At 36.8% G+C, this 26,669-nt stretch overlaps 1 protein-coding gene across 1 annotated transcript in view; it reads left to right on the top strand.

Annotated features, from left to right (window-relative positions):
- CFTR (cystic fibrosis transmembrane conductance regulator) overlaps positions 1–26,669 on the top strand; it is a 75,740-nt gene that overhangs the window by 3,613 nt on the left and 45,458 nt on the right. Inside the window, exons 2-11 of the mRNA XM_017817796.1 lie at positions 257–479; positions 1,709–1,820; positions 6,922–7,137; positions 8,052–8,141; positions 9,495–9,658; positions 10,122–10,247; positions 12,766–13,012; positions 15,299–15,391; positions 15,920–16,102; positions 18,608–18,799. Of these exons, the coding sequence (XP_017673285.1) occupies positions 257–479; positions 1,709–1,820; positions 6,922–7,137; positions 8,052–8,141; positions 9,495–9,658; positions 10,122–10,247; positions 12,766–13,012; positions 15,299–15,391; positions 15,920–16,102; positions 18,608–18,799 (1,646 nt within the window). The remainder of the gene's footprint in view (positions 1–256; positions 480–1,708; positions 1,821–6,921; positions 7,138–8,051; positions 8,142–9,494; positions 9,659–10,121; positions 10,248–12,765; positions 13,013–15,298; positions 15,392–15,919; positions 16,103–18,607; positions 18,800–26,669) is intronic.

Here is a 26,669-nt window from a genome sequence, read left to right as displayed (position 1 = left end):
ATTTATTATTCATTTATATGGACATAGCACATAGCATATTTGGAAATACAGTACAAAGATCTCAATCCCTTGTTCATTTGTCTGCTACTGAATCAGTAGGAAGTTTGGGCTGTGATTCCACCCCAAAACTTATAAAATGCAAGTTTCATTATTCTTCTTTTAATTTTATATTTGTAACATAGTTTTGTAAATATAATACAGAACTGCACTGTATTATGTCATGTATGTGTGTGTATGTGTGTGCATGTGCACATAGACATACTTGAATACTGTGAACAGAATATTAAGTGTGAGACAAAGCAGCTCCAGGATAAACCTCAGAAACTGGTGATTTTTTTTTTTAAATTTTTATTTTTATTTCTGCTTAGATGGACAAAACCAATTTTGAAAAAGGGTTACAGAAGACGTTTGGAGCTGTCAGATATTTATCAAATCCCTTCTGCAGACTCTGCTGATAATCTTTCTGAAAAACTAGAAAGGTAAGAAAGATTCATGAAATAAGTTTGTTTCAGGAATCACACTGCAATTTTCATAAAAAAGCTGTTGGATGACATGTTTAAGTAGCATTGGGTGCAAGTTGGTTGCACACAGTTGTACTTTGGAGACGACTGGGACCTTGGGTGGAGATGTACCACCTAGATGCTCTAGATTACTATATACAGCTACCTGTGACAGCTGTCCATTGATGAGAAGAGGCTAGACTCACAGTTTCAATGTTAGTTCCCCTTTCTGCTGTTCTTTCTTCACAAAATAACCTTGTAAAACCTTGGTTTATTTTTTCTTCAACTAAATAACATTATTATTTTTCTTTGATACCACTGTTGAAAGACTAAGTGTTTCTGCAGAAATCATACCCTGACTTTCCTCATTTAGGCTTCCACTCTTCTTTACCCTATTTCAGTGGGTTTTAATTCAGAAACTGTGCTGCACTTGTGACTAACTCTTACAATACAAGTGCCTAAATGCATTCCCTCTCCCCCAGCTTCTGGTGTAGGTTTCCCTGGTGTTCTGGGGCAGCTCATGTCTGCATAGTGCCAGTCCAATTAAACTTAGTTGCAGTTTAGCATAAGTATTCAAAACTGGTGGAATATGTTGAGGACATTGGTATGCTTAAAGCATTTTGATAGTTTATAAATGGAATATTTTGGTTATTTAATATTCTGTTGCAAAATGGAGAAAAGAGTTAGCTAAGGAAATTCTCAGGAGTACTTTAATGTGAGCTTAATTTTGACTCTGCTCTCTGAGCATCAGTACTTCTGATCAGCAATTTATTATTCAATAGAAAGTTATTGTCCCAGCAACACGAGTTAAAAATAGTGCTGTGCAGTAGAAAAGTCACATTTTTGATGCTTTGTTGGTGCTTTCTTTTTTGCAGACTGGAAGTGTTCCAAAACATTTATTTGCCTATTATTGTGCTTTGGTTTTAAGTACAGGAGGTTTCTTTAAAACATACAATGTAACCTTTTAATGAATTAATTCCCTGCAGGTTGATGGATGACCAAGTATTTAAAACTGCCAAATACATGGCTGAACTAGGTTTGAACTTTTATTAATCAATGAAGGCCAGGTCTTTGTGGTCTCTGCAAAGCTTTCTTTCATTAGCCACCTTAACTAAATCTCCTTGGATATAGTTGGGTAAATTGAAGTATGTCAGACTCATACACCCATGTATTTGCTCTCACAACTTGTTTTTTTGGTTCCTTTTCAGAGAGTGGGACAGAGAGCTGGCAACTTCAAAGAAGAAACCCAAACTTATTAATGCTCTTCGACGATGCTTTTTCTGGAAATTTATGTTCTATGGAATAATGTTGTATTTAGGGGTAAGGTTTGTTCTCCTTTTCAGTGAACTTTTAATGTTCCATAAGTAGACTCAAGTCTTAGAGACTGCTAAGTTAATACAGAGTCCTTTCAATAGCTACAGATCTTTACTCTGTGGATTGATTACAAAGGTTATAAATATAGAGATATACTCACGGGCTTTCATTAAAAAAATATTTTCTGATAATATCTTTTAAACATTCATATTATTAATTTTAGAATGTTTCTAATGCTGGCATATGCTTCTCCAAGTACAGGTAGAGCACGTGAATTTTTGTATCACTGCTGAACTAAAGTACTTGTTTTCTCATGTTATGGTTTTTAAGAAGATTCTAAAGAATTTTCTACCTTACATTGAAACAAATGACCATGCAATTTTACATGATTCAGTCAATTTTTTCAAAGTGCCTAGCACACACATTCATAGTTAAATGCTTTATTGAGGTTTACGTATGCAATAAACACGTTGTCTTCATCAGTGGTAACAATTCTGTGTAAACAACTATGTGAAATCATATCATAGAATCTTGGTACTGTCAGTGCTCCAAAGTGTGTGATTACGAACTTGATGTAAAAGTCTGAACTGATTATGTTTATCACCTTTTGAACACATTAGGTAGGATTAACCTGACTTACCAAATGCCACCTGTTGGTTTGACAATCCTATCACTGGGGTTAGGGGCTGTGAAAATAATTTATTACCAATGGTGTCTCACTAGGTGTGTTGTATAGCCAGACTGTAAATCTGAACATTGCAATTAACCAATATGCACATTAAATATCCATATTCTTGTCAAGTTTCTTTGATTTAATAGTAAAAAAGAGAACATATCACCTCTGTAAGGAGGGGCAGGTAGCTTGTGGAGATTAAAAGGATGTTGTGAGGTTATGTAGGGAGAAAAATAGAAGGGCCAAAGCCAAACTGGAACTGAATTTGACCACTGCAGTTAAAGACAACAAAAAAAGTTTCTATAAATACTTTGGCATCGAAAGGAGGGCTATGGAGAGTCTTCGTCCTTTGCTGAATGCAAAGGTTAGCATAGTATCAGGGGATACCCTTTAGGTACCGGACACTAAGTTGTCTTTGTCCAGATAGAGTAGTTCACCCTCTAGGACAGGGCATCTTGCATAATAACCCTTCTTTCTATCCTCTTTCACCTTTTTTTGTCAATTCTTCTCTGGCATGAGACCCTTTATTTATGGACCTTTGCTCAATAATGTCTTTTATGTGCTTCTGTGATCTCATAACTGCCTGTAGTTTTTAAATTTTTTTTCTTACCAAACCAGCAACTCCTTATTCATGATAGATTTGTATTTAAAAAAAAAAAAACCAACAACAAAACTGTTCTCCAAATAGCCTACCATACACTATAATAGCTGTTTCTGCAGAGTTTGCCAGCCAAAGCTTTTGCAGTAATGCATTCATGTTAGAAGTTAAGCAGTGTCTGAGGGCTTCTGCAGGCAGTCTTGAGGATAACACTCTTTCCCAAAGTATAGACCATGTGTGTGAGTATGCATACATGTCATTGTGCAGGGTTGATTTCTCCATATGGACAATTTTAATGGAGTGCGGTTTTAGAGCAGGTGGAGACAGAATAAGACTGCAGGATATTTGAGTCATATTTTTTGTTTGGTTGTGGATTTGTTTTTTTTTTATTTCTTTAAGAAATTATAGATATGTGCAATTAAACACCTAGTAAAAAAATCTACACCTTTCACAATGAATATGGAAGGATTAATTCAGTTTAAATTCTTGATTCTATTATCATTAGTCTTCGTTTTATTGAAAGCTGCCTAATTTTCTTGAAAGAGGAATTATAAGAGAAAAAAAACTTGCTCCTAAAGCTGCTGGTGTTCTTTTTAGACCCTGCTTGCGGAAATTAATGGGAGCTTTGCCATCAATTTGAATGGGGACAGGATGTTGTGCCGTATTGGCATAGGTGTAACCAAGTTGTATGTTCTTTGAACTTCGTTTTCCTTTCAGATCCTCTCTTGTCTAATCTCTGAGCCGTCTTCACGACACCTTTCTTGGAGTGTAGTTTAAACTCCGCTGACATCCCTGCTGTTTGTGTAGTTGTCATTGCAACTGGCACGACAGCTTTGCTCTCATTAGGTCTAGCTTTTTTTCTGTCTCTCCCTTTTCCCTAACACACCATAGGTGATGATGTTATCGCAGGGTGGACACTTGTGCTCTGGCCCCCTAGAGTACTACGACTCTTCCTCATAAATAGTGTTATGTTAGGCACATTGAGTTACTGCACTTAATATATCTGCTCCCCTGTTGTTTGAAACAGCTTCCATGCTTCACCCCATCAGAAGATGAGTCTTGCAATTAAAAGAAAAGGTGTCATGCTGGTGAAACAAAAATCTTTCTTTTTAGCTTGATACCTACTAATCAAATAGGTACTTTGCTGTGAGGATTAGTTTGATTCTACTTCTACTTTCGTCTTATATTCATCCCCATAAAATGTTTATTTCCACTCAAGCACAGCAGCTGCTAACATTAACTTAGAAGTGGTATTAGTATCATATCCCAAAGGACCCTAATGAGGATTTCCTGAAGTTCCTGCATATGGGTCACGGGTGTGAGTGAGGAGTCAGGGAGGGATATGAAAATCCAGAAGCACTTCTTGGGCAAATGCCAAAGCAGAGATGTGCATTATTGTCTTCAAATGCAGAGTGTTTGAACATATGGGGGATACACGTAACAAAAAAGTCCTTATTGTGTAAGAGTAATCATACCAGGTCAGATTAGCATGGTATCCTGTGTCATACTCTCATTTCTCTTCAGATCTTCGCTCTTTTAATTAAGATTTCTGTGAGGGGGACATTTCTGAGTTTCTCAGTGACCTATGATGAATGCAGAGGGAAGAGTAAGGACAGGAGATGGCAAAAAACAACTCTTAAAAAGTGAATTTTCTGTTAGGTGCACAAATCCCATTTGTTTTTTTAGGGAGGTTGCTCTTATTGGTTTATCTGTATTTACATCAGTAGATTATTTCAAGTTTACAAGAGTAAAAATGAAAACCAGGTAGTTCTGCTTTGATTTATATGTAGACTAGATAATATCTTTGGTAAGTAAGTTGATAAATGTCCGTTGTAAACCAGTGGATTTTTATGCCCCATGAGATCGCATATGAGTTGGCTTGTTGCCAGCCACTATTTTACACTTAGTCTGTAAATCACCTTTTTTTCCAGCAAGCTAGGAATGTATGCAATACCTTTATAGTCACAACAAACACAGCAGCAGAACATGGCATTTTTACTGGAATAAAAGTAAATACAAAAAAAAAATCTTGCTATTTTAAGCCTATATAGAAAAGCTTATCTTGGAATCTCTGTACTGCATTGTCCTTGAGAGGTGAATGTTTTGTATTCTGTGAGTTTTGGGGAGTCTTGGTTTGATGCTTTGGGATGCATATGGTCTAAGCACAGCTGCTTGGGTCATGTGTGTTTTAATAAACACTCCTCCCTTTGCCTACTAATAACACTGAAGTCTTTGTCAAAGCTGGCTCCAGATTTACTGCATTTGTATTGGGACAGAGTGGTATTTAGTTTGGGAAATGTAGCTCATAGCACAGGTATGCTGTTTAAGATGTAAAATTTCACCTCTTCTGTGGAAAAAGTGAATGATGAATATCAGCTCCACCAACAGTACCATTCAAAAGGGTTTACGCTACAGGTTGTAGAAGTGTTTGGGATTGCTTTCGTATAAGAGAACAAAAGGAACCCAAATGAGAAGGAAAAGAAATTAAAGGGAATTTTCCCAATCTATTTATCACAGCAGAACATTAATTACAGCTGAACTTCACCAGTTCACTTCTCTCTGAGTCTCTGGACAGTGGTCTGTGTAGTTTTCAGCTGGAAGGCAGTACTAGTAACTTTTTGGCAGAATTTAACACAACTGTATAAAAAAGAATTCAGTGGTGTCTTGTTACTTTGGAAGTATCAGATGGTTTCTGCTACAACACAACAGAAAGAAGGATAAGGAGACAAGCATAAAAGTTCATAACACTAAGTATTTTTACACTGAACGTAACAGTGAAGCAAAAGAGCACATACATGCTTCATATCCTTCTGAAGCTCATGCAGAAGATGAAGCAAAGTGTTAGACCACAGCACAAACAGTGCAGTTCTTGGGAAAGGACTGGGGAAGGAAAGAGGGGGCTAGAGGCAAAGATGGAAAAGGATGAGGTTATAGGAGTGAAAGTATGAGAATGATGGGGCAGAGAGGGAAATGGAAGGCAAAGGTGAGGTAACACTAGTGGGGTTTAATTACAACAGAAAAGGAGACTGAGGACCAATGTAATAGCAGGCTAAAGTAGTCAGGGTTATAGCAAATAATTTGGATGCCTTGCAGTTTGGTCGTTCATACTGCCTCTTTTTCCTCTCCTACCCTGCATCTCTACCATGCTTCTCATCATGATGTGGGAAGTGCTGGGGCTTCCAGTGCAGGAGGGACGGGTTTCTTTGTGTGATTTTTGTTAAACTTGCCTCCACTACTTTTTACTCCCTCTCATCCTGCTTTTGTTACAAACCTGGATGCAGTGTCTAGAGTTGTTGAGGAGGATAATCCAATTATTTATATTTTTATTCTGTAGCTATTTCCATTTACTTTTGGTTTTAGCTGTATCCTCATTGTGTTGTTCTGGTGGTGTTCATTTCAGGAGTTCTGAGTCTTCCTGTGTCCTCTAAGTCCAGTAAAGTGCAGTGAGAACCATTCCCTAGGGGCCAAAACAGAGATCCAGCCTGATAAACTGGATTCAGTCATATGATATGGCTAATCCATTATAACTCTGTAAAGTAAATGTGGAAGCTAATCTCAGTTGTCGCTTTTGTAGAAATGATCAAATAAAATTTGCAATCTAGATTTGTTTTGGTGGAGTTGCAGGAGCATCATGGATTTAGACAGCAGTGAGTTGTGTGTTCTCATGTGTAATTACTGCAATTTTCTTTGTTTTGAACAGCAAACAGGCCTGACTTCTTTATTTAAGATATTAAGCTGTAAATCTCATTTGGTAGGACTTGAAATTAAAATGTTAGCCATTTTGAAAAAATGAACAAACTGTTGACCAAAATTATTTTTCTCCTTTCTATCTGCAGGAAGTCACCAAATCTGTGCAACCCCTTCTGCTGGGAAGAATAATAGCTTCCTATGATCCAGATAATTCTGATGAAAGATCCATAGCCTACTACCTGGGTATTGGCTTGTGCCTTCTCTTCCTTGTGAGAACACTACTCATACACCCTGCTATATTTGGTCTTCATCATATTGGAATGCAAATGAGGATAGCTATGTTTAGCTTGATTTATAAAAAGGTAATTGTTTCATTTACACTCTAAGCCAAACCTCTGTTTATAGCCTGCGGAACTTCTAGACTAGTTTGTTGAAAGATTGATAGCTTTGTTAAGGTAAACAAAGCACATAGAAGAATAATGTGGCTAACATCAGTTTCTGACAGCTCTCCATTTCCCAATCCAAAGAACTAAATACTTGTCTACAGCTGGTTTGGCTGAACTCAGCCTCTGTGTGAGTTCAGACTTGCTGGATATGTGGTGAGATGCCTTAATTGTTCTACCACTGTGCTCCTGTTATATATGTATATTGCAAAGGAAGAATAACAAGCTGGTGGCCAAAGAATATCTTCAGAAGAGAATTAGAGGTGAATATTTTTAGCAATAAATATAGCATTGAAGGGATTGAGTTTGAATGATACTGTGTGAGATCTCTATAGCATGAAGAATCAAGAGATACTGATGCATTACTCAGTCACACATAAAAAGATTTAAAAAGGTATTTGGTTTTACCAATGCCAAAAGCAGCTAATTTAAACAAACATGTTAGTTGTTCTAGTATAAAGCTCACTGTGAAAGCATCTTCCAAAATATTTGTCAGGAGGGGCACAGCAGGAGATTTTTGAGGATGCACAACAGCACACAGCATGCATGCTTAATTAAAACTTGTATTTGCATATATATCTATATATATAAAATATTCAACAGAAAGCAAGGACTAAGTCAATAAATCAATATTTGTAAAGCAATTTAATGGCTATATTGAATTCAAGTGACATAAATAACAAGTTTAATGAGACTTTCTTCATAGCATAAACAGATAAGTGGGTTATTATTTATACTACTGTGCCATTGTTTATCATTTTTATCTGTATTTATTCTGTTTTATAGGGATGAGTTAGATGACCACTTTTCTATTATTTTGTTTTCTTTTACAGATCTTAAAACTGTCAAGCAGAGTTCTAGATAAAATAAGTACTGGACAATTGGTCAGTCTTCTTTCCAACAACCTGAACAAATTTGATGAGGTGCGTCATTAGTTAATTCACCTGGTGAACCATCAAATACAAATGCAATACTTCAAGCTATTCATGATAAATATTAAGGAAAGAAGGAGCATAAATGATGAACTGCAACAGAGTGCTCTCTGTCTTAAGGAAATGCATTGGCACGTGGTCATGGAAATGCTCGTTCTGATACTTAAGACATCCTTTATCTCCTATGCTGATTAGCAGAGGAAATCTAAAACCCACTTATATCATAAAAACATGGTGGTTTTGCAGTCAGGTGAGAACCTGCCAGGAAACCTCCATGTTTTACATTGGTTTCATAGAAGTCAGAACTTGCTGGTTCAACCCTTCCATCCTATTTCTTGTATGTTTTTACTAAAGTGATCCAGTTTATTCCTACCATTGAACAAGTGATGAGGTTCAACTTCATGATGCTACTGTTACTCACTGTCCTAAAAGTGCTTGTTGATGTAAGACTGTGTTAGGAGTTAGGAGTCATTCCCAGCATATCTGTCTTAGGCAATACTTACAGAATCTCCTGTAAAACTTCTCTTTTGTTAAAGACATAGAGATAAATTCCTGCTAATGCCTTTCAGAACTGGAAGCTCTATGAAATTCTATTAATAATGTGTGTTTAATTGACCCATTGGAACTATAAAGTTTGCTTCCCATTAAAGACGCAAGATCAGAGAGACTGTAGAGTCAAGGCTGGGACTTCAGGGTGTATTTACTTTGAGCACTGTATTCCTATGTAGAGCAATGTCAGCTAGCACTGAATGAGTTGAGACAAATGGTCTATCATTGCAGCAGCACTAACACAGACCCCTGTGGAGTCTAACCACAGGACTCAGTCCAAAATCTGAATGTACAGGAATGTGACTGAAGTAGGCAGCAAACTGTATTGAATTAGTTGTGTTCACACAACAGTCATCTCTTCACCAAAGTAATATTTGCCTTCTATATCAGATTAATGCACTCTCAGAAGATTCTTATGTGTGTTTTTCTCATCTTACAGTGGTTGAAAAAGCCAGCATTGATAACAAATTCTGTTTACTTTTACAAAGCTCTGATTTTTCCTTGTGCCTATATGTAACAAAGAGACTATTTCACACTGAACTTTGCCTTAGAAAAATCAAAGTTTAGGTGCAGAATGTATATTTATTGCTGGATTGTCATAATAATTAACACCCAGAATGCTATGTGCTCAGGATCACAAATCCTTTATAAACTTGTTTTACTACTGGAAATATTTGTACCATTCTTCACTACATTTTTCAAAGTGTCACTTTAATAGCTTCTTCTTTTTCATATGGTTTTCAGAACATGTCTGTAACTCGTATTATTATTATTTTCTGCCGTGGCCTTCCATAGGGTCTTGCTCTGGCTCATTTTGTATGGATTGCACCATTACAAGTGGCACTGCTGATGGGACTGCTCTGGGATATGTTAGAAGCTTCTGCGTTTTCTGGACTGGCTTTTCTAGTTGTCCTGGCCTTATTCCAAGCCTGGCTGGGACAAATGATGATGAAATACAGGTGACAAGACTGTTTTAAAGTATTTCAATATATTTTCCTGGAATAAATTGATTTTAAGAAGTTATACCACTTGATTAAAGGTCTCTGGTTATGACCTTAAGTAAGAGAGTGTTTTCTGTGTTGGGAAAGTTACAGACAAACCTTCACCTATTTAGCAGCAGGTGTCTAGACTTAACAAAATGAAAAGCAGTAAATAGTGTTGGAATTAAATTTAGAATTTTTACAATTAAAACTCCTTGTTAGTGACTTGATTTATTCTTTTTAGAGTATGTATTTTTGCCTTTGTAAAGCAATTTCTGGATTTCTAATAGTTCTTTTTACATTATTCTTAATAATTCTGTTAAAGTAAACATTTTAAGCAGAGGCATATATGGAAGGTGTTTTCATAAGATATAATGAGATACAAGCTAACTATACAGTATGAAAAAGAGGAAGATTGACCTTCTGCCTTTTTACTTTCTAGGAATAAGAGAGCAGGAAAGATCAATGAGAGACTTGTCATCACCTCAGAAATAATTGAAAATATACAGTCAGTTAAAGCCTATTGTTGGGAAGATGCAATGGAAAAAATGATTGAAAGCATTCGTGAGTAAGTGTTCTCATTTGTTAGTCAAATTTTTTTTTTGTACTCAGAAAAAAACTTAGGTGGCTATGAACATCATCTGTGATCTTGTTAGTGAAGAAGTAAAGCAACAACTATTAATTCTCCATAAACTAACCATGCATTCCCACACTGCAGTTTGGGGGTTTTTCCCAATTTGTCATGCTTACTATGAAGGTGAGATTTTTCTTTTTTTAATTTACTTCCTCATTTGTTATAGTGATATTTCAGTGGTTAGTTTGTGCAGGTAAAACAATTGTGGGATCTGTGTTTGTTTCTGGCCGACGCTATCGTCATCTTACAATAAAAAGCCCTTTTGTGATGGTTACTTAAGGCTTTACAGACATTCCTATTTTGTGGTGAAGGAAACAATATGAATCCTATATAGCCATTTCCTGAGAAATGCAATAAAGCTGGTTATAAAATTTGCATGCAATCTTTGAAAGGATTAAAGTAGAGTAGCTTCATGTATTCATCCCGTACATTTGCATAAACATTTATTGTAAATGGCCTTGTATAATGCTTATCTCCTCAATTAATGTAAAGATTGAACGGAAACTACCAGACCTGCAGCAGAAAAGAGGTAAAGTACCAGCCTAGTTATCTAAGACCTGTGAGAAGGAAGTCTTTGTTACCAACAGGGTGTCCCCGGGGGGAAGGGAGGAGGAGTGACATATTGACTGATGGGTGACGCTGAATTAAGGCTGTCCCGTGTGTCCTGTGTGTTTGTTTAATCCTTTACAGAGGACTAAAATTCTGTGCCAGGTGTGTGATTGGGAAAATAAAAGAAATATAAGTGTCATATTATCATGTAAATAAAAGACATAAAATGATATTGTTACACAAACGCCTTCTTGTTCAGCTGCTTTCTGAGAGACAATCCAGGGAAAGTGAAGTGTTCTTTACCATCAGAATTTGTAATGATTTACTATAAACAATCAGAGAAAACTCAATCTGAATCCAGGCTATGAGTGCTAGCTTGAGGATGGAACTAGTTTAGGATTCTCCTGGTGTCACTAGTCACATGCATTGTTTTTAGGAAATTTGAGACCACATCATGTGAACAAATCCTGTAGAAATTAATTAAATAAATTGTAGTCTGCAAAATGGTCACAGAAACTGAGAAAAAGGACTGTTATTTTATGATTTATATTTTCTATAATAATTTATAGTGGATTTTGTAATGCTGGAATTATTTTTTATTGTATTATGCATGGATTTTTAAAAGACAAGAATGATAGCAATATTACAAGATCAGAGTACCTCTCCTATGAAGAAAGGCTGAGAGAATTGGGATTATTCAGCCTGGAGAGGAAAAGGTTCTGGAGAGACCTTATTGTGGCCTTTCAGTACCTGAAGGGGGCCTACAAGAAATCAGGAGAGGGATGTTTTACAAGGGTACGTAGTGCTAGTACAAGGGGGAATGGCTTTAAACTGAAGAAGGGTAGCTCAAATTTTGTTTAAGAACTGATTGGCTGACAAAATTTGGTAAGATGCTGGATGCATATGGAAGTATCATGCATGTGTGGTGGGGAGCTGAAAGGGGATTTCACACAGCACCAAAATCGTGGATGAACTTTGGATGCAGACACTGGCTCAAGACACGTAAAGGTTGTGGTGCTCAGCCTTGCAACACCAGGTATTGCCATCAGCAATGTGACTGCAAACTTCTGTGCTGTATCCCAGTGGTTATAGCACTCATCCAGTGAATGGACACCTTGGGGTTTAGGTCCATCTCTAGTCCCAGATAATTGCTCTTGCAGGAGAGCAATTGCTCTTTCACTACAGCAGAGGTGCCTCTGTCCGTGCAAAGCTGAGCTGCAGGGCACCTGGGGGATGTGAAGTGATCAGTGTCAAAATGAAAGCATTCAACAGAAAGATTCAGCACTGTCAATTAGGGCTATCAACTTGGAAAATTAATTACATTCTCTGGATTATCGCTCCTTTTATTTAATAGCTTGCTGTAAGATGCCCAGACATTGTGGAAGCAGCTAGAATGCAGCTGGAATCACCAGTTGCATTCCTGCACAGGAGTCAGTAAGCTACTCCATGGACTGAGCTTCTGTGGAGAAAGGAAAGTGGAAAGCAGACTCTTGCCTTGCACCTCTTCAAACTGAGGTTAAGTGATACTGTAATTCTAAATTTAAATGACCAGATAAGTATGGCATGATGCTTCTGGGAGTGTATCTCATACCACAGCATTAGATGCTTAAGGTTGGTTGTGTCAGGAATTGTAGAGGCTTGTGGTTTATGCAGTATCTAAATCATGACATAGATTATTGTTATTTCATCTGACATGTCTGAACATTAATGCCAGAATTTGGCTCTGATGATTTTTTAGACCCCAAAATAGTTTGGAGTCTTACTTTCTAACTGCAGTGCTAGAAAATAAGAAGGTTGAGTGAGCCTCTGAGTTAATTGTTATACCAGCAGTTCCATCCAAAATATTTCTAAGAAGTAAACTGTGAAATCCTATGCTAATTACTTGTATTTGCTTTTTTAACAGAACTGAACTGAAGCTTACCCGAAAAGCTGCTTATATGAGATATTTCAACAGCTCAGCCTTCTTCTTTTCAGGCTTTTTTGTGGTGTTTTTAGCTGTGCTTCCATATGCTGTGATGAAAGGAATTATTCTCCGAAAAATATTTACCACCATTTCCTTCTGCATTGTTCTTCGAATGACAGTGACCAGGCAGTTTCCAGGCTCTGTACAGACCTGGTATGACTCTATTGGAGCAATAAACAAAATACAGGTAGGGTACATGGACTAAAATCTTCCCAAGTACGTAAGCTAATTCTTCATATCATGTTATCTTCTCAGTTGATCAACAAAAGTACACAGCATTTATGCAGACTTTCTGAATATATGTTGCTTTGACTAAACACCATGAAATGTCATTATAAATCTTGATATTGTTAGGTGGTTCCCCAGGCAGCATAACCACAGGAGTCTCATGCTACCTGCTGTTTTTTTTTTTTTTGAAGCAGTGACATTTAGTTAGTTATTCTCATTGCAGAACAAGGAACTTAATAAAATTCTATAATGATTTATGGTGCTTAAGAGATGTTTTTCCTTCAGAAAAGGGAATTCAAAATTAGTACATGTTTTCTATAGCATGGCTTCCAGAGATCTTCTGTTTTTCTGGATATTAGTGGCAAGAACAGCAGAAGATTATGCATCTTATGCAAATGTATGTCTCATTCATTATGAGTAGTAAACATAATTAAGATACAAGTCAAATAATTATTACCCACCTTACCTACTGAGATCAATTGCTCATATACCAGCATGAGAGGCCTATCTGCAGGGTCAAATCAGGGTGAATTCTCATTAACTCTGTTTTATCTGGTGTTTTTGAATCACTCTTCAGAAAAAGAATTCTTAGTCTTTTTTGGTGTGAAATTTTAGGCTTTTTTTATTACATATTTATAGATTTCTTTTTTTTTTGTAGAACATAGATTTTTTTATTTTTAGTGTGATAAAAATACCTAATACAGAAGTTAAAGATCTTAATCAGACATCTGAACCTCAGCATAGAATAAGAAGCAGGTATTGGTTTTCTGTGTTTTTCAACTGGGCAGAAAATTCAGCAAATCTAGGCATAAACTTTTCTATTTGACATTCAGAAGGCTGCCTTGTTGGGTCCCAGTTTAGGCAGTTCTTGTATTCTCATATTCCTTAGGCATAAGTGGAGGTATCCTGTCTCTCCTGTTTCCTGGAAGAGTGTATCCAATGCCCTGTCAGAGAACTGGCAAGCCCAGTTGTCATACCATTGCCCTCACTTCACCGAATGCTTGTCTTTGGGGTTAGTAGCAAATGGGTGCTCCATAAATAATAATCTCTTTGTGACAGGTTCAGTATAGTTCCCATAGACAGATTGGACAGAATCCCAGAACACTAAAGCCTTTTACAAGTCATAAGAAACATAAAGACAAAATAATAAACCAGTTATATTTCTCTGATTTAATTTCCTCATTAGTTTAGAGTTTTGACTGGACCAGATATGTCCCCTGGGTTATTGTATTTTCCCTGTGGGTAGACCCATGTTTCCTAGACCATGAAGTGTTTCTGGATCAGTGTGCTTTCTCTGACTATCACTGCTTCAGGAACTCCACTGGATGACCCCACTGCCTTTGTTATGAAAGCCTAGCTATACTTTCCTTTTTTTTTTTTTTCATAAACCGTGCGTGTTTTGCCTTCCAGTTTTTCAGTTCCTACCCTTTCAATCATCTGCTTTTTCCCTTCTTCTTTTTCTACTTGGAAAATTTGCAAGTTTATTCTAGAGAACTGATTTTTAACAATTCTGCTTAGTTTGTCCATTGTATTGCCCACGTAGACCTATTTGCTTCCACGTAATTTAAAAAAGTCAATTTAAAGGAGGTAGTACCTATAGACTATGTAACCTTAATAAAATAAAGGAATAGAGAGGTGGACTTTCCTACATTAGCATAGGCTTACTCGTTTTTCTTAATACTATTCCAGAAGGTAACACAAGTGTCAGATTGCTCATTTCTGTTATTTGTAATTATGCTGCTTCAGTGCTGCACTTGCCAGGATCATTATCTGCCTTTTATTTTTGTTGGTAGAGAGATCATTCCAACGCTTTTAAACTCTTGCAGTTCTGGAATAGGAAGATAGCGGCATGTAGCTGCTTTGTTTAGCTGTTTACTGAAGTGCAACCTTCCACATCTTACTCCAAAACCAAAGCTTTATTTGAAAAGGATTAAGGTCAGAGGGGTGATCCTGCCTGACATAAGTCTTGAAAGCAAAGCAAATTCCAAGTTTTGATACCCTTTATGAATCAGAACCAAACACCTTTATGGCTATGTTTTCAGCAGCAATGAAAGAATTGGTAGTTTCAAAAACATTCCCTTCTGCGTTCTGTAAATGTATAATTTGTATTTAGGCATCTCTCTAAAAGCACTATAATGCAATAGCACCATCAGAAATATTAGTTAGTGTAAGCAAGTATGTACTGGTTTGTGATACAACCTTGTCCTTTACAGTTTCCTCTCATCTGCTTTCATGGTGTTTCTAGGATTTCTTGCTGAAAAAAGAATATAAAGCTCTGGAGTATAATCTAACAACCACTGGGGTTGAGCTGGACAAAGTAACAGCTTTTTGGGATGAGGTTGGTACTTTCACCCAAACTATATTAAAACACGGAGTGTATCTTGTTTTTGTTAATATTTGCCATGGTGTTCTCTAAAAAGAGCAGCCTACAGTAATTCATTTTAACTAGTGTAGGCTCTCAGCAGGCAAGGAATACATGGCAAGTAATTATTGCATGATATCAAATTATCCACAGTTGAGAAACTTTGGAAGAGACCTTTTAATATGTGTTAAGGTCTGTAATAAGTAGTTATTACTGATTTATGCCATCCTGAAAGCAGAATCAGGCTGTGGCATGTATAAACATTGGAAAGCAGCTCTATAATAAGCAAATTTTGTTTGTGTCCACAAATTCAGGCACAAGTCCAATGCATACATTAAAAAATGTATATTTAAGAATATAATGAATATTTCATTGACAAGCAAAGTAACATGAGAAAAGTAAGTTCATATGCTTTCATAAATCCATAGTATGGTATGCATGTCTGCATATGCATGATTTATTTGTTTTTTATGTATATCAAATACATATCTGTGTATGTTGCAGGGAATTGGAGAGCTGTTTGTAAAAGCAAACCAGGAAAACAACAACAGCAAAGCTCCTAGCACTGACAGCAGTCTCTTCTTCAGTAATTTTCCACTTCATGCTTCTCCTGTTCTTCAGGATATAAATTTCAAGATTGAGAAGGGACAGTTATTAGCTGTTTCTGGATCTACTGGAGCAGGCAAGGTATTTCTATGTTTGCTGTTTTGACAAAAGTCGTAATAATTATAAGGATAAATATTATGTTGTTATATGTATTGTTACCTGTATTGCTACTGTATTCTTGCTATCCTGTGCTTGATGTAGAAATGATGGCTGCAGGAAAAAGTATGGATAAACTGTAAGTTTCAATAAAATGGCCAATTTGAAATTTTAACTCTGTGGCCAATATGAGAGAGAGTTTGCTGGATATTTTCTGTAATACAACAATACAGACTGTTTTCCCTTTGGAAGTAAAAGGAGATTTACAGGAGTAATGTAGACTGAAAGTTAAAGTTAAGGCTTATGATGAGAATTTCCAGCCTTTAGAAAAAAATGGAGACCATAGGATAGATATCCAGATGGCTCAGTGTGCTAGAAAGCAATTTTTCTTTTTTTTTGCCTTGCTGACATTTTAAGGAAAAATTTGAACATAAGATGGTCAGTAATTTGACAAGCCTGACATGAATTAGCTAGGTATGTGCCCTGGACACGTGGTATAGCTGATCACTTACGCTCCGGTTCCTACAGTGCTTCACTCAGGCTTCCCAAGACCCATGTGAAAGCCTGGGAAGGTGCTGCTGAAACTGCTGGTTTTGTGAGAAAAGTTGTGATTTAGATTAATCATCATTTTACTACCCTGAAATGTTATTAATGCAATTAGTTTGCAGATAACACATCCAGTTTAACCTCATTAATATAAAATGACTTGAACTGTGATACTCCTATTCACTTTGAACAGCAAGTAATTAGATGAGTCTTTCATCTTTACTGGGTTATTTGAGGAGATGTGAAAGTCAAACATTCATTATAGCAGCTTCTCCTGTTTAACAAATTATAGGTGGGAATATTCTGATTTCTTTTGCTTGAAGTGATGAGGTCTTTGGTCTGTTGGAGTCAATGACAAAGGACCCATCAATTTCAATATGGTCAAGGCTCAAGGCTTCTATATTATTTTTCAGTAGTGATCCCCATATGAAAAGAGCAAGGGACTCGGAACATATTGTCCTCAAGCTGATATGTTAAGGTGCATTTTATTGTGATACTTCTGAATTAACAGTTTGTCTATGGCTATTGCTAAAGCTGATGATTTTAATATAGAAATGTCAACTAGAAAGTGCTGAAGGACATATGTATATCTCCTTTATTCAGCTGTATAGGAAATTGAGGAAAATTCAGATTACACTGAGCAGTCTATGTGAGTACATACAACAAATTTGCACTTTCCAAGGCAATAAAAAAAAAGGTTATATCTAAAAAATTTACAAAAAATAAGGTTCACTGGCGCCCCCCTCCCACCCTCACACAAAAAAAGACTCTTCTTCCCTTACACCCTCTTAAGGCTTCTGTCATGTTGGTTGAGGCTGTTACTATACATTCCAGGAGTTGTCAGGCCTGTGAAACAAACTGTTTTATCTGTAAGATGTATTAAGCCTGACATTAGCTCTTAAATACTCTTTCAATATTAGATAGGGTTTGGTTTGGTTTTATTCAATTTGTGTTATATGGCATGAGATACAGTAGTTTAACATCCAGTGTACCAAACATACCAATCAGCTGTCCTTTGTAAGATTGGAAACTTACCATTTTGGAAAACTCAGATTCTGGTATAATGGAAAGAATCTCATGAGATTCCCCCGGTATATTGTTTAACTTGTCAAAGAATCTTGGCTTCACAGCATGAAACTGTTATTTAGGTAGTTTTTTTACATCTTTGGTGTTACGTCCCAGCTTTGTTGACTGTTTATTGGTGATAAGAACACCACTGCAGTGGCTCTGTAACAAATTTTTCCGTGTATTTCTCAATTCCATTCTTTGATCTAGTAGCCAGTGATCTGTGGCAAGGTTACTACAAGCTACTGATTAACTCTGAAATTATAACATGTCAGTATTGAAATTGCAATCAATTCTTTTATGAAGGGAAATATACTTAGGTCATACATTCACGTAGATGAGTTAAAAGTTACACAGGAAAATTCAGATCACACTGAGAAATTGTACACACTTACACAAAGAAATTGCATTTTTCAAGGCCATACAGATAAAATACCTGTGAACACTAGCAAAAGTATAAACATGAATTATGTTGTACAAAGAACAAACAAAATAATCACTGATAATTTTAAAAAATCAAATAACATTCTTTATAAATGCTAGTATGTTGTTTGTATGTGTCTCACAGATTTTTACCTTAAAAAATTACTGAAGTTTCATTAAAATTACATACTATTGCAGCAGCATGCCTTTTTTACAAGACATCTTACACAATTTTTATTGGTCATCACATTAAGTTTCTCTCATGTTAAGAGGCCTTTCAGAACCACTGAAAATCTCCACTAGTTGCAGTTTGCACTAGATTAGTATTATAGGGGCACTCTTGACAAGACAATTGTGCCATTTAAGTGACTTAGCAGAGTGACTCTCACTTTGTTCAAAATTTCTTATTGTTGTACAGATCTCTGATATATTAATCAAGTGTTAATGATTTTTCAGACTTCTCTTCTGATGTTGATAATGGGAGAACTGGAGCCTTCACAGGGTAAAATTAAGCACAGTGGAAGGATATCTTTTTCACCTCAAGTCTCCTGGATCATGCCTGGAACAATAAAAGAAAACATAATTTTTGGTGTATCCTATGATGAATACCGGTACAAGAGTGTCATCAAAGCCTGCCAACTGGAAGAGGTCAGTCACCTAGACCTTTTAAGACCTGCGACCACACCCAATGGAAGCCCCCCCTGAAAAGTCAGGGAATGGGGCTTTAAGTAAGTGAGACATTTCTGAGATTTAAGGAACTCAGCCTGGCATCCCAATTTTGTGGAATTGCAAGTCAGCCTGTTGCCAGCTCCTTGGGAGAGATGCTGATGTTGACAGTTCTGGTAGTTTACACAACTGGAGCTAAGTAAGCTTGCTTAGATAGTATATGGTGTCTGCATTCTCAGCCTTCCTTGCTAGTTAAAAAACCTGAGTAAACATACTGATGTTAAAGAAATTATGTAAAAAGTATATTGTTACTACGCTTTTTTTTGGTCACGTTTCTTCCCCATAAAGAAGCTTTTCCTTACACTCTTGGAAATGAATCTGTTTCCCCCCTTTCTTTTGCCACTTCAGAAATGGTTCCAGGGATGACTGGAACTCTATGCTACAAGCCTGAATTATTTAGAGGAAAATCTTGACTAAAGCTGTTTTTTTTCCTATATGCACATTGAAAGTTCTCACACCGGAAATTATTGCAGGATCGATCCTTATGTGACCTGTAGCCCACAATGAGTACAATTACTCATTACATGAAAATGTCCATCTGTGTGTTTGATGTTGACAGAGGGTAGTGTAGGAAAAGATATCTTTTCACACAGCAAGATACAAAAGGAACTAGCATTTTAGACCTTTGCACACTTACTGCTGAGCCTTAAGATCAGGCATTTTGCCTGTAATATACAAATAAAACCAGTAAATATTTAACTGTGCCGAATAGGATTTTTCTTTAGACCTCACAGTGAAACGTGTTTTCCCTTAGCACCAGTCAAGCAAGAAAACAATAGCCAGTCTGTTTAAAAATAAGGTGAGGTACTGCCTTTTTGTCTCAGACCAGGGTATAGTTAAGCTGTAAAGTAATATTTTCTTTTATGTTTCTGGCCATTTCAGCTTGTGTTTAGATTTTTGATTTGGTTTACTAGAAATCTTCTTTGAAAACTTCTGAAGACAGGAGAATTAACAAATTCTGTGTCAGGCTTTCTGCAGAGTGCTTCTTAACCCTGGTTGTAAAAGTTGTAGTCAATGCTAAAGCTCCGAGAAACAACTGGCTTCAGCAGTTCAAAACTGCCCTTACTCAAAAAGGCTTCCCACCCCAGGCCCTTCCTAGAGCAGCAGGTGGTTAGTGGTGGCTCAGTGTCTCAGTGCTGGTGGGACAGCTTGGTGTTTCAGTATTGGTGGGATGGCTCAGTGTCTCGGCAGACTGCAGCTCCTTTGTTCTCCAAACAGGCTCAATCAAGCCAGCTTTGATCAATGTTGGTGCAGCTCTGTGCAGAGTGATATGCTTCACCTCCTAACAGGGCTCATTATTTGAGATCAAGTTTGATACTTATAAGGATATTTTCTTCTGGACTGAATAAATTGGGCTGGCCTGAAGTGAAGGCAGAATAGTCTGGAAGGAAGCCAAATGCTATTATTATGCTTTCTAGTCTCGTTAACTTTCATATATAAGTTACCAAACAAGACTCAATGTGGCAGATTGAAAGATGGATTTCAAATATTAATTCCCTGTTTATTCGCCAGGGAATAAACTCCTTTTAGGAGTTTTTACAACAGTTTTTACAACAGTGATCAGTGCTTTACATTGGAGTTGTGTGTGTGTGTTCTTGTTCTTCAGAAAGGAGGGTTTTTGCCTGAGTTCACTTTTCCCCCTTCTCTGCAACTTTTGTAGGTAGTTATATAGTTCGCCTGAATGCAGGCCTGTTGCTGAGTCTAGTTCTTATGTGGACTCTTCAAGGAACCAAGGATCGGTGATACAAGAGAGTTTATTTCCTTATTGCATGTATGTTCAAAGTCAATTAACATACAGCTCTTAACAGTGGCTAAGTGAGATTTATTTCCAAGCTCCATTCTCACCAAAACATTTTTGGAATACAAAGCTATGTTCTTTAACCCAGTGGGCAAATAGATGTGTTATTAGTGCAAAAAATAACATACCTATAAAATGCCTCTTTTGCTTTGTTATCTCCACCATCAGCCTATGGAGGAAGCATACTAAAGGTCTAGTCCAATTCCTAAATCTGATTCTTTTCCCCTATGTCTTCATTAGTGCCAATAAAATACTACAGGTTACTCTATGTGGGTCACATTGTATCTTCTACATAGGTTTGAGGCTTGCAGCGCAGAGTGAGTAGCCTGTTCTTGTCTGCTGCAGAGCAGGACGCCGAAGCAAGGTGATGTCATGTAAGGTGCTCTGCACTTTGTTTTAGGTCTATGGAGATATGCAAGTGATACTATGCAGGTGTAACTTAAGTAATTTGGGGTGCATAAGATTTTTCAGTGCTACATTTTTCTGCCTGACTTTTTTTGGTTGGTACATAGTTAATTTACTAAGGACTTATCAATTACAGCCTCTTTAAAGTTGCTAAGTACTCGAGGTAAATTTATCTCAAAGTAATTATGAAAGATGGAAAGTGGAAGTAAATATTCCCCAGAGCTTTCCGTATTTTTAGGTTCCAAAAATAGAACATTTCCTCTATAGGAAATCAGATCTTTATTCAGAGGTCAGAATGTGTTTTGTGTTAGATTTCTATTCTGTGAAGTCCTAAAGAATGGCAAATCTGGTTGTGTTCGCTATTACCTAGATCAAACCATTCCAGCACAGATCAATAGTCCTTACCATTTGTCCTTTTTTTCGAGGCTTTTTTGAAATTATTTACATGAGTTTGAGTTTGCAGGTATTATCTTAAAATTATTACCTTTTAAGTCTTACATTGGCGTGCTATGATGGAGAGAAGACAAGATGTAATTGGTGTGGATTCTGAGCGCATTTTCTAAAGACAGTCCTCATAGGCAAGTTAAAGGTACTCGAAAAGTAAGATAAGATGAATTGGTGCTTCCTCAGCAGCACTTTTGACAGAGAGGTTTACTCTTTTTATCAAGTACCTTTCATCACATTCATGATAAAAATTGTAGCAAGAAAGTGTGAACTTTTGCCTAACACATCAATTTAAGACACAAGTATATAGCCAAAGCCACGGAGAGATGGGAACTTCCTGAGTTTATATGTCTGTGGAAACTTGCCACTAAATTTGATGTAACTCTACAAGTGTGACTTCCCTAGAGGCTGTATTAATTTGAGGTTGTGTTAATGTAATGGCAGGAATAACATGATATTTAGGTTGAAAAACTCAGTATTAATAGGCAACTATATGCAGGGTATGTGATTTTTGTTTTGTTTTCTTTAGCACTTGAAAAGTTAAAAAGTTGACACAGGAATCTTCATTTTTAAATGCTGTTAACACTGAACAAAATCATCCTGAGAGAAGATGTTCTTCTAGTCAAAACTACAGAAGCAGGCCCGTTATAGTTATTCTTGTTTAAAAACAAACAAGCATCATATCACTTTTGAGGGGGTCCAGTAATTCATAAGTTTTGAAGCCATACTTCCATGACTCCCGGTTTTACCTTTTTGCTCTGTAAGACAGATAGTTTTCCACCTGGTTAGTTCATTTGACCCTTCAGTAGTTACCGAAGAGGCCATAAACACATAATGGGCAAACCACCTTTGAGAGATTACTACTCTTTAAGTAAACACATATTCTGATTTGAGAGCCACCAGCTGCTCATGAATGTAATGTTTAACGTGGCACGCAAATAGAGGAAGTGTTTCCACGTGAAATCGAATCATGTAATAGCACTAATGAAATTTGTGGCCAGATTCTGTGGGGTTTTGAGCTGGTTTTACAAGGATTGCAGGAGATTCATTTTTATCTAAGATCTTAGGTTATGGAGAGATTAACTGTAGAAAGAGATAGTCAATATGCCAAGCCCAGATTTCTGTTCCTGTGTGTTTAATGTCTCCTTGCAAAGTATGGCATCCATCCCTTGGTGACAAGTTCACTGCAATGTCAAGGATGCCCTAAAACAGAAACATATCTTTGCATCCCACTGTTCCAGCCCCTTTTATTTGTGCTGATTTGGGGTTGCATTTTGATTGGTTTGTTGTTTTTGTTTTTTTTTTTTGACAGATAACTAAATCAGTAGGAATTGAGAGTTATTATGTCAGTGAGTGAAATACTTCATGCCCTGATTTTGAGCCTCATTTTCACTAGGGATATGGGCAGATTACAAAGTATGCGGAAGAGAGGAACAATAAAGAGTTCAAGTCTTGCCTGAAGTGCTTTGTAGGACGTACTTCTCTACAAGAGGATATTAAATGGTAGCTTGGTTATCTGTAGTGTAAAATATGTGAGAGTAAGTTGCTTAGCCTGTCTTCACAGCTGGGGAGAGCAACTGGCATGTCAAGGTGAAGTTCATCACATCCTAATGTAAACAGCTAAAAGAGCATAAATGCCTCTTTCAGGCAGAAAGTCCTCATAATATGTCAAAACTTTCACTACAACCATTGCGTCTCAGACACATGGGCCCCAAAGCTGGTTAACTTTGTACTTTTTCCACCTCACACTGGTATGATCCCCTGGTATAAGCAGGCTCCTCTAACTAAAATTCTTGTCTGTGGCCCAAAATCATGGGCAGGTCAGCTGTGAAGCTGCTGACACAGTGAGTTTTCTGTGTGAACTGGAAGTTAACAGGCTAGCATATTTCTTTTTTAGCAGTAGAACATCTTGACTGGGGAACAAACCAGCCTCAAACTCCCAAATGCACTGACTTCAAGATGTTTATGAGTGATCAAGTATATGTGTATAACAGAGCCCCTCTGCAATGTTTGTGTTGATACCATTTAGTTAAAACTGGTTTCAGCCAAGACAACTCTCCCCACCCCTTTTGCTGTCTTAGGCACAGGGCTCTGGACTGATTACCTGGGATATTGTCCTATCTTCCACGTTGTCTTTCATGTCACTTCTGGAATTGTATTTAATTCTCTTACCCTGGGTTTAACCTAGCCACACACAGCATACTGACTACTTCATGTTTCAAAAATCTATTCCGTGGGAATATTTCACCATAGAGAAAGCAAGTTTTTCCAGCATTCGTGTGAGTTTTGGGTGAGCCTGACACTCTGTTCAAGGTCACAGACTCTTGCGAAAACAAAACTTACGCTTTTGGATCATGAATCCTTCATGAATGGTTCATCTAAAGACTAACAAAAGCCTTGGCTTCAAGAATCATGGACAGAGAGAAGAGAGTTCCCTAATTAAAAAAATATTTAAAGAATCTGATTTGAAATACTTTAAAGAAATCTGTTTTTCTGACTTCTGTTGCAGGAAAATGAGGATTCAAGTACGTACAAGCTAGTTACCTAAAAGCCAAGATATGAAAAATTACTGGAAATTCCTCATCTTTTAAAATTTCACAGAAATTTTCTGTAGTCTGAAACGCAAGTCTTAATTTTAAAACTTTAAAAATTCAGATTTTGCAGTTTAGTTCATATCTGTCTTATTTTTAAGATAATTTATTTTCTGAAAATTGGGACAAAGGGAAAGTTATAGTTTCTGCAAAATGACATTTCAGATTCATTATCTAAAGATTTTTAGTAATCACTAAATCTAGAAGTCTGTTTCAGTTCCATTTCTACCTCATTAGTATATAAGAACTGAATGTGATTACTTGGAAGTACAGAAAGTAGGTAACAGTTAAATTTTCTCATATAACTAAAGAGCAAAATTATAGAATAGAGTGGAATGGTATTGCAACTCCTGCTTGAAATCCCTGGTGCTGCTTCTGTTTAACTTGTGTTCAGCTTTTTATACAGAAGGGCTTCAGTATTTTTCTTCAAATTTAGTACATACAGTCTGTGCTACATAACAAAAATGGCAAAGTGTACTCAGAGGCAGCTTCTCTAATACACAGAGAAAAGAAGATGATGAAAAAGGAAGTACTTTGGTAGGTGAGAAGGAGGTAGCAATGAGAGTGGGGGGCATTTCTAGAAGCTGTTAAAGATAGGGAATGTTAATGGCAAGGAAGAAAAGAAAGGGGATAAAGATGGCAAAGAAACTGTGAATGTAGAAAAAGCAGAAGTGAAACAGGGGAAAGAGTGAAGATGAAATGGAGAGAGTCAGTACTACTGCTGTGTTCCACCAGTTTCATGACTGTTTTATGAGGAAAGACAGAAAAGAGATGATCAAAACTCACATAATTAAGGACAAATTTAAGGAAGAAAGAGAGGCCCCATAAGTAGAATACTTATGTTCTATCATTAGAACTGCTGGAGTTTGGATGTATCAAACAACTATTTGCTGAAAGGCGTGGTTTTTAGAGACTATTTTCTGTCATGCTTTATTATCTTAATTGTTGCTAATGATTTATCAAATGATTAATCTCTACAGAAAAGACTTGGAGTATGAAGTCCATGCTGAGGTTTTCTTTTGTAATAATGAGGCTGTATTTCCTATTCACCCTGAAGCTATTCTTCCATACCAAGCCCAAAGGTATTATGAGGCTCATCCCTTGCTGCTGAGGTAGATGAATATGGCATTTACACTCTTAAAAATGTAAATAGCTATTAAAAAGGGTGCCTTCTCCTGGAGTGTGTAACTTGAGATTTTTTAACTCCTGATATTTGAAGCATCCACAAAAGTAATTAATGTCTTGGGAACTGTAGGGGTTTTAATCTCTGAATAATTGCCAACAGGTTTCTCAATTTAAGCACTTAGAAATAGATATGTTAAAGAAAATCAAGTGGCTGCTTTGTTAATATGCTGGGCTTTGTGCTATTCAGCATCATTACATTAGGTTTGTCCCTGGCTTGATTTCACTTCCTGAATAGAATGACAGCAAGGATGTATTTGGACCAGCCCTATGTACTTTTTTACAATAGGTCATGCATGTTCCAACAAATAGCATTGTGTGTCTACTGGACTTCATTACTCTGTTTACGCCTTTGAAAGAAATTACTAAATATTTTTTAATTATTGTAATTACAGCCTGAAAAGTTCTTTGTCTGTTCCATGCCATATATTATCCTGAGGTGAAGGGTAGAGGAGAGCAGAAGGGGAACTCATTAAAAGTCTGATTAAAATTCCATGTTGACACATCTGCAAAAAAATATATCCGATGAAATGCCACTACCATTTAAAACAATGGGAACCCTGGGATTTCAGTAGGGCTAGAATTTTACCCTGTTTGCAGGAGAAGACACACTGGGCCCAGTTCTTCACCTGGGTGTTTTTGGAAGAAGTAGAATCAGGAACCAGCAGTACTGGTAGTACTGGGAAATAACTGAGGTCAGCTTAGAGATCTAGATGCTTAACCGTGCAAATCCCTATGTCAGACACAGATGAATAACTGGACTCCAACATACATAATGAAACCTCAAGTGATCTGACCAGGTTGTCTCAAATGAGTGCCAGAAAAGATTTTATGTCAGAGTTTCAGATGTTCTCTCTCAATACTTCACGACTTACAGGAACGTGATTTTGTCACATTCAGAAAATCTTCCTTTAAAACTGTTGCTGGCACTGTTTTTCACACCCCTCTTTCTGCAAATACCTGAGCTGTTATGTTAGTACCAGGGATTTGCTTGTGTGACTCTCCTTTTACAAGAGGGAAATAACTAGTTAATATGAGAATAATTTAAAAATCATCTGCAATAGATTTTCCATACATAAGAGCATCTTGATTATAAGATCAGAATCCTCTAAGTCAGGAAGTAAATGCTATTATCAAATTAAAGAGTTGGGAGAATCTCCCATTTCCTGACAGACCAGACAGTCAATTTCTAGCCCTTGAGTGACTGGACCCTTCATCTGTCACTGTTCCAGGGCTGAAAAGCATTGTTCACTCTGTTCCTGAGGTCAGGGCAATTTGCTGAGGAGGAAGAAGGAAACATTTCTCTGGAAGGATTGATTATTTATTTATTTATCTATTTATTTATTTATTTAATTTAATTTAATTTAATTTT

The sequence above is a fragment of the Lepidothrix coronata genome, unplaced genomic scaffold, assembly GCF_001604755.1.
Source record: "Lepidothrix coronata isolate B3197 unplaced genomic scaffold, Lepidothrix_coronata-1.0 Scaffold63, whole genome shotgun sequence".
In the NCBI taxonomy this organism is placed as follows: Eukaryota; Metazoa; Chordata; class Aves; order Passeriformes; family Pipridae; genus Lepidothrix; species Lepidothrix coronata.
Note: the sequence above shows the minus strand (reverse complement) of the source record. Positions and strands in the feature narration are given on the sequence as shown.